The sequence below is a fragment of the Oncorhynchus tshawytscha genome, linkage group LG15 (assembly GCF_018296145.1).
Source record: "Oncorhynchus tshawytscha isolate Ot180627B linkage group LG15, Otsh_v2.0, whole genome shotgun sequence".
NCBI classification, from domain to species: domain Eukaryota; kingdom Metazoa; phylum Chordata; class Actinopteri; order Salmoniformes; family Salmonidae; genus Oncorhynchus; species Oncorhynchus tshawytscha.
The window spans coordinates 20,735,917-20,745,033 of NC_056443.1; the positions used below are offsets into that span (position 1 = coordinate 20,735,917).

General features: G+C 39.7%; 1 protein-coding gene across 1 annotated transcript; it reads right to left on the minus strand.

Moving 5' to 3' along the window:
• Window positions 1-5,060: 5,060 nt before the first annotated feature.
• Window positions 5,061-6,348, minus strand: LOC112214677. The gene is made up of 5 exons (XM_042297802.1): window positions 6,270-6,348; window positions 5,723-6,067; window positions 5,596-5,637; window positions 5,247-5,378; window positions 5,061-5,092 (listed from the first exon to the last, which is right to left on the minus strand). Exons 1-5 carry the CDS (start codon window positions 6,310-6,312, stop codon window positions 5,061-5,063), a joined length of 594 nt encoding a protein of 197 aa, XP_042153736.1. The 5' UTR covers window positions 6,313-6,348.
• Between the last annotated feature and the right edge of the window lie 2,769 nt (window positions 6,349-9,117).

Here is a 9,117-nt window from a genome sequence, read left to right on the forward strand (position 1 = left end):
AATGGTCCTCCAGTAAACTTTGTTTAATTTCCAATATCCCCATCCAAGTGGAAATTCTATAAGAATTATGTGAAGGCCAATTAGATGATCCGATCGCATTCTGTCTCCTATTAATACTTTTTAATTAAGGCCACGGTGATGATAGTTTGTAGAGTGATTTCCTTCATGGTCCATTGAGGTACTTAACACTGTGTTATAGTCTCCCACCATAATGATTTGATCGTTTGTTGCATGTAAATTCAATAAATTGGTATAAATATATTTGGACAATATAGATTAATGAGCCAAATCTATTTTTATATCCACTTTCATATTTTAAAAAAATCTACCTTCCTGGCGAATCATTCCTGACTATTTGTATATTCAGATCATTTTTTTTTTCAAATGAATATCTTCACACCTGTCATGCCCTGACCTTAGTTATCTTTGGTTTCCTTATTATTTTGGTTAGGTCAGGGTGTGACTATGGTGGGTATGTTAGTTTTTATTGTCTAGGGTTTTTTATATATCTCGGGATTTTTGTAAGTCTAGGTATTTGTATGTCTATGGTGGCCTGATTTGGTTCCCAATCAGAGGCAGCTGTTTATCGTTGTCTCTGATTGGGGACCATATTTAGGTAGACATATTTCCTTGGGTATTTTGTGGGTTCTTGTCTATGTGTAGTTGCCTGTTAGCACTAATGTGTATAGCGTTTCGGTCGATCGTTGGTTGGTTCAGTGTTGCATTTCTTTAATAAATTAAGAATGTACGCTTGCTGCGCCTTGGTCTCCTCCTTACGACAGATGTGACAACACCTTTTGAGTTCCTTTGTTCATGACAGAATTATTTTACCATTCCTTTTTCCACACAACTTAATCTAAGGATGTAGAGGGAGTTTCCTGTAAACAGTATATGTTATATTCCTTTTCTTTTAGCCATATAAAGACTGATCTTCTTTCTTTCGAATCTGCTAAACCGTTACAATTAGAACTGCCTATACTTATTTCACCCTTTACCATAACTAGATACTATTCTCTGTCTAAATTGACCATAATTAGTGCTTGTAAAATTACTACCATAAGAGGTATTATGACAGTCAAAATTAAAGATTTCAAATGTCTGATATTTAGAACTCAAGAAACAGGTTCTAGCAATATTTGTTTTATTCCCTTGTCTGTTTTCCTGTGAGCCAATGCCACAGATGTTAGTAAAGTCTGATTAGGTTGATATGTATGATATTGGATGTGATTTAGTGATAGTGTGTATGATGTCTGGATAAGAGTAAGACTATGTGTGATGTCCAAATAAATAATAACCCAGACAATTTGCATGGTAGAGTGTCTATGTGTGTAACATGAAGTGAGTATAGCCTTAATATTCAGGATGATAATTGTAATCCATATCGTATCACCATCATAGTTGCATCATAATTACATTTAACATAATTTTCATTGAAAAACACATCCCAGCATTTCCATAGCAATTGACATTTCACATGATCATGAAAGATACCTGGCATTACTATAGAGACAGCTTCGCTACAGTACAAATGTATACCATACAATACGTTACAATTCCCCATTGCTTGTTGTTAACATAGATAAACATGTAGACAAAGACATGCAAAATATAGACAAAAAAAACATTAAAATATAGAAAAGTTATCAACAATAGAGAGAGGGGAGAGAAGAGAGAGAGTGAGAGAAGAGAGATCAAGTGTGTGTATGTATGAGTCCGTATGTGTAAGCGAACATGTAATTGAGTGCGTGTGCTCATAGTGTTCAGATATTTTTACAGTTCCCATACTTTTATCCCATACCCTGACATCCCCGTAGAATTTAGTACAGCCATGGTGTTATGGAGCTGTCTCTTAAGAGCTGTCCATCTGTAAAGACTTTGTCCACAATGAGAATGGCACGCTGACCCCTCTCCCTGTACAAGATTCAGCCTCTTACAACGTCCGTTTATCTCCCGGGAAAATTGGTAATTGAGACCGAATTTGGTCCCTTTAAGCTCCCTTCACCTGCTTTTGATCAGCTCCTTTTGTTAGTAGTCTTAAAATGTTGCAATGATTGACTGGAGACCCTTGGTCTTGTCGCTCCGAGCTCCAAGTCTGTGCACTTGGTGGAAAGCCACCCTGTTTACAAGGCGGATTGCATGAACTTTCTGATCGCCCCCTCTAGATTATTGGATGCGTCCTCAGGAATCCCAGACATTATTACATTTTCACACATGCTACGAATTTGTATGTCTAGTTGCATTCCAGCAAGAGCACTAGCCTCTACTTCAACGGTAAGTAATCATCCATGTCTGTATACAGTGCCTTGCGAAAGTATTCGGCCCCCTTGAACTTTGCGACCTTTTGCCACATTTCAGGCTTCAAACATAAAGATATAAAACTGTATTTTTTTGTGAAGAATCAACAACAAGTGGGACACAATCATGAAGTGGAACGACATTTATTGGATATTTCAAACTTTTTAAAAACTGAAAAATTGGGCGTGCAAAATTATTCAGCCCCTTTACTTTCAGTGCAGCAAACTCTCTCCAGAAGATTGTCGGATGAAGCCCGATACTTTTCTACTCTCAGATTGTCAGAAGTAAGGAAAAGAAAGCATTAAAAACGGCTAAATACAGCCGTGTCGGGATTCGTTACACGGTATCATTGGCGAGTATGTTCATTCTTGGTTGAAAATGCCCTCCGATTTCGCTACACTCGTTAATTCCTGGTGTAGCAACCTCGACTGATGAGCTTTATCCTGCTGCATTAGATTATTAATGAAACTAAAATTATATTGCCATTACCAGTATATTTGCGTTGAACAGTGTAAGGAACCATATGTTCCAACTGATGACCTTCCTACTGCACAGAATGTGGGCAATACAGCTGAACCTGCCAGAGCTTCCTGGGCATCTAGAGCAGCAGAGGACGGGCAAAGTTCCTCTCCATCTCTACTTAGCTGCAGATGGTGGTGGAGGGCGGTCCCACCACATTTTGTCAACCCTGACAAAGTCCATCTCTGGAATCCCATTCCCAGGCAAAATGCGTTGCCATCCCTTGGTAAGGCATACAGCTCTCCCTGAAATCCGAAGACAACAACATCCCCACATGAGAAATAATGTATTGATGATCAATTCCCCAGAGAACAGGTCATCATATCACATGAGACATACTGTGTAGGCCTAGTGTATTGTTTAAAATGCAAGTGCTCACTGTAAATACTTCAAATACAGGCTGGATGGGCTGAAAAGTAGAACTATTCATTTAATTAAATCAATAGATTAAACACAAAAGACGATATTTTGTTTTACTTGTCTATTATCTCCATAAACTAAACATCATCATTAATGAAAATAATAACTCTAGAATAGTATGAAAATAGTGGGGTTAACAGACTATTTTGATGGTCAGAGTCATCGGACGTTAAACTAGCTAACGTTACTTCATTAACCTGTGTCAGTGTCAAAACACCAGTTTACTAACGCGTTAGATAGCGTTACTAAAGCTTACTAACGCGTTAGATAGCGTTACTAAAGCTACACTGTAAATCTTGTTAACTGAACCGAGCTAACATATTACTGTAGCCTAATACACTGATCTTACCTGCTAGATATCCCGATCGATGATGATGATCAATGAAAACAGTAGACAACAAAAAATTGTAGCTAACGTTACTTCAGAAAATAAAGATCATTTGCGAACAAAATTACCTGACGAAATCTATTTTTCCATGATCCTCTTCTAGCGTTTTAAGGTCCCGCCAAAGCTCATAGCTAACGTTACTTCAGAAAAGAAAGAAAACTCGCAAACAAATTACCTAAAAGGAAATATCTCTTGACGAGAGTTTAAAGGTCCCACCATAGCTCTATCCTCATTGGTCAATTCTTGGTTACTTCCTGGTTGCACTGGCATCTCGGATTGGTTGACGAGTGCAATTCTTGGTTAATTTTTGGTTGCAGACGGCGATATGATTGGTTGTCGCAACCAGAAATTTCCTCAACTCACCTTGTCAGAGGGTGCAACACTGTCGATAGCGTGCTGGACTTCGGGCAAGAAGGTTGAGGGTTTGAATCATGCTTGTTTCATTTGAAGTTGTACACAATTATCAGTTAATATTTGGTTTTTATTACCTATTCATTGTCAGTTAGAGACACAGTAGTGCATTGGGACCCAAAAGCATAATCATTGCTCTAACCCCCCCTTGTGAGAAGTGCAAATCAATCCCAGAACAACAGGAAAGGACCTTGTGAAGGGGTTGGAGGAAACAGGTACAAAAGTATCTATATCCATAGTAAAACAATTACTATATTGACATAACCTGAAAGGCCGCTCAGCAAGGAAGAAGCCACTGCTCCAAAACCGCCCTAAAAAAGCCAGACTATGATTTGCATCTGCACATGGGGACAAAGATCGTACCTGTTGGAGAAATGTCCTCTGGTCTGATTAAAAAAATATATAACTGTTTGGCCATAATGACCATTGCTGTGTTTGGAGGAAAAAGGGGGAGGCTAGCAGGCTGAAGAACACCATCCCAACCGTGACGCACGGGAGTGGCAGCATCATGTTGTGGGGGTACTTTGCTGCAGGAGGGACTGGTGCACTTCACAAAATAGATGGCGTCATAAGGGAGGAAAATTATGTGGATATATATATACATTTTTATTTTTAAAATTTTACCAATTTTTTCTCTCCAATTTTGTGGTGTCCAATTGTTAGTAGCTACTATCTTGTCTCATTGCTACAACTCCCGTATGGGCTCGGGAGAGACGAAGGTTATGTGTCCTCCAATACACAACCTAACCAAGCCACACTGCTTCTTAACACAGTGTGCATCCAACCCGGAAGCCAGCCGCACCAATGTGTCGGAGGAAACACAGTGCAAGCTTGGTTAGCGTGAGCTGCGCCCGACCTGCCACAGGAGTCGCTAGTCCGTGATGAGACAGATCTATCCCTACTTGTATTGAAAGATATGGCAAATCAATATATTCAAAGATATGGCCAACCATTTCCCTCCTCTTCCATCCTCCTCCTGCCAAGTCCTCCCTAAACCAGACGCCGCTAGAACGATTGTGTGTCGCCCCTAATTTTGTAGTTGTCTTTGAGAATCACGTTCTGAATATGACATAAAAGAGAGACGAGAGAAAAGATGAACGGATCATTCTATTCCAGTGTACACACTGACTCTTCACGGGCCACAAATAGTACACACTGACACACTGACTGTAGTTCACAGGCCACATATAATCATGAAATGACATGATCCTACCTGTGTTTTGTCTTTTTGCATCTTGTATGATCTTGAGGACCAAGATGAGGATGACTATCAGGAGAACAGCAGTCACAACACCCAGGATATCAACCAGGGGAAAGGGGTACGTGATGGGTTCATCATCCTCTCCTACAATACCGATAGTTCCATTACACTACCACCCATCACAACCAGTGGGAAAAGGTTCATTGATCAATCATCCTCTCTTATCAAAACAATTCATTTTTTAATCACAAGTATAAAAACTATACCCATTTAATCTAACAATTATTAGCTTATATCGAAGATATGGGTTAAAATTGATGTTTGAAATGATTTTCACCATACAATAACAGACTAAGCGTACCTTCAGGACATTTCTCTGGCTCTTTGTCAGAATCCTTGTAACCTTTAGGATGAATAGGAGAGTTGAATATTCCTACCACAGTTGATTGAAAGTTAACTTGTGGTAGTCACAGCTGAGAAATGATTACCTGGAACCATCAGGAAAGTCATGTTGGTGAAGATGAAGTACTCATTGTACATTCCACAGCAGTACAGACCAGAATCAGCTACATCCACCTCTGTGATTTTGAGGACGATTATTCTTTTGCTGATGAACATTTCCATATGGCTGGGCTGAAAACCATTGTGATGCTTGACATACGGCTGAGAGCTGTACATCGATGCGATGCACAGAGGCTCTGAGACGTTGACTTGTTTGAACCAGGCAACGTGTCCTGGACCTTTAAGTACATCAGTGCACTGTAGGGTGACATTATCCCCAGGATGGACCACCACTGAGAGTGGCGGAGAGAACAACATGACAGGGGTCAAACCTGAAGGAGAGAAAACAGATTTAGAAACATAACATTCTGTGTATTTCTTATGGAAAGTACATCTGGTGTGATTGAATAAAAAGCTATTGTTCACACACAACAATGTTTTTGCACACATATACTACATACACACCTAGACACAGTCACAACTATTTGAATGACCAAATCTATTAAAGTCTGAGATGAAGATAAAGTAACTTACAGAAGCCGTAGAGGACCAGAGCTGATACATATATTCGTGCCATTCTGTGTGTACATCCACACTGCCAGACAATTAAGGAAGGACTGAATCTTCAAATATGAGAGATGAAAGTAACTTGAAATGATGGGCGGTACATAGTGTGACAACCATATAGCTGCATACACCCCAGATTGATAACAAGCCACGGGTTTTCCACTCTCGCATTTGGTTTGAGAGAGAGAATGCGAAGATATTTCAGTTGTAGACTGCCGTACTGTCGTATATCATTATCATAGAGGTTCCCAGAATATAATATTTTAAATACTCAGAATTGATCAAATGTATTGCAATAGACCAGTTACAGTGTCCACATAGTGTCCATTTTAAAGTAAATTTGGATGAAAGCAAATATTTCAAATCTGAATCTGTTTTCTCAATGATGATGCCCAGCATGGTTAGATTGCATAATTACACTACCGGTCAAAGGTTTTAGAATACCTACCCAGTCAAGGGTTTTTCTTTTTAAAAACTGTTTTCTACATTGTATAATTAGAGTGAAGACATCAACACTATTAAATAACACATATGGAATCATATAGTACTGCAAAAATGTTAAACATTAAAATATATTTTATATTTGAGATTCTTCAAATAGCCACCCTTTGCCTTGATGACAGCTTTGCACACTCTTGGCATGGTCTCGACCAGCTTCACCTGAAATGCTTCAAACAGCCTTGAAACAGCCTTGAAGGTGTTCCCACATATGCTGAGCAGTTGTTGGCTGCTTTTCCTTCACTCTGTGGTACGACTCATCCCAAACCATCTCAATTTGGTTGAGGTCGGGTGATTGGGGAGGCCAGGTCAACTGATGCAGCACTCCATTCTAGGTCAAATAGTCCTTACACAGCCTGGAGGTGTGTTGAGTCATTGTCCTGTTTAATTAAAAAACAAATTATAGTGCCACTAAGCCCAAACCAGATGGGATGGCTTATCGCTGCAGAATGTTGTGGTAGCCATGCTGGTTAAGTGTGCCTTGAATTCTAAATAAATCACAGACAGCATCAGCAGCAAAGCACCCCCACAGCATATGTCACACCCTGACCATAGTTTGCTTTGTATGTTTCTATGTTTTGGTTGGTCAGGGTGTGATCTGAGTGGGCATTCTATGTTGGATGTCTTGTTTGTCTATTTCTATGTCTGGCCTGATATGGTTCTCAATCAGAGGCAGGTGTTAGTCATTGTCTCTGATTGGGAACCATATTTAGGTAGCCTGGGCTTCACTGTGGGTGATTGTTCCTGTCTCTGTGTTTGCACCAGATAGGGATGTTTTAGGTTTTCTTGTTTTTTTTAGTCTGTTCATGTCTAGTTTTCTTCATTAAAAAAACATGAATAGAAACCACGCTGCATTTTGGTCCGCCTCTCCTTCACCGCAAGAAAGCCGTTACAGCATAACTCCACCTCCTCCATGCTTTACGGTGGGAAATCATCCGTTCACCAACACCGCGTCTCACAAAGACACGGTGGTTGGAACCAAAAATCTCCAATTTGGAATCCAGACCAAAGGGCAAATTTCCACCGGTCTATTGTCCGTTGCTTGTGTTTCTTGGCCCAAGCAAGTCTCTTCATATTGGTGTCCTGTAGTAGTGGTTTCTTTGCAGCAGTTTCCTTGAATAAGGCAATGAAGGCCTGATTCACACAGTCTCTTCTGAACAGTTGTTGTTAAGATGTGTCTGTTACTTGAACTATGTGAAGCATTTATTTGGGCTAGAATGTCTGAGGCTGGTAACTCGAATGAACTTATCCTCTGCAACAGAGGTAATTCTGGGTCTTCCATTCCTGTGGCGGTCCTCATGAGAGCCAGTTTCATCATAGCGCTTGATGGTTTTTGCGACTGCACTTGAAGAAATTTTAAAATTCCTTGAAATGTTCCGTATTGTCTGACCTTCATGTCCTAAAGTAATGATGGACTGTTGTTTCTATTCGCTTATTTGAGCTGATCTTGCCCTAATATAGACTTGGTCTTTTACCAAATAGGTCTATCTTCTGTATACCCCCCCCCCCACCTTACAACACAACTGATTGCCTCAAACGCATTAAGAAGGAAAGAAATTCCACAAATGAGCTCAACAAGGCACACGTGTTAATTGAAATGCATTCCAGGTGACTACCTCATGAATCTGGTTGAGAGAATGCCAAAAGTGTGCAAAATTGTCATCAAGGCAAAGGGTGGCTATTTGAAGACTCTCAAATATAAAATATATTTGATTTTTGTTTTGGTTACTACATGATTCCATATGTGTTATTTCATAGTTTCAATGTCTTCACTATAATTCTACAATGTAGAAAATAGTAAAAGAAAGACCTTTGAATGAGTAGGTGTTTTGAGCGGTAGTGTATATTGGTCAGGAGACCCCTTGGAGTGTGTAAGAATTAGCTGGAATTGGTGGTGTTTGAACAATAGGGTGAACTCTTCAGACTGCATCAAGTAGATCATTAAACTCTTACAGTTGGCTGAAGCCAGGAATGGATTGGCCATCTGCCATTTCATGAGAATGCCAGATGGACTTGTCCATCTTTAGCCCAATCGGCTTGTCTAACTTGGGTTTTTTACATAAAATCTGGCTAATAATGAAATTCATGAAATTGACTTGTTACTAACATCAGAAAACATTCATATTGCTGATAAACACATAGATAATTCCTTTGATGATGCAGTAGTAGATATACATGGTTATAGCATATACAGGAAAGATAGGAATGCAAATGGAGAAGGTGTTGCTTTATATGGCCAGAGTCATATTCCTGTTAGGCTGAGAAAGGATCTCATGTCAGGTGAAGTGGAAGTAATGTGACTACAGGTTCATCTGTC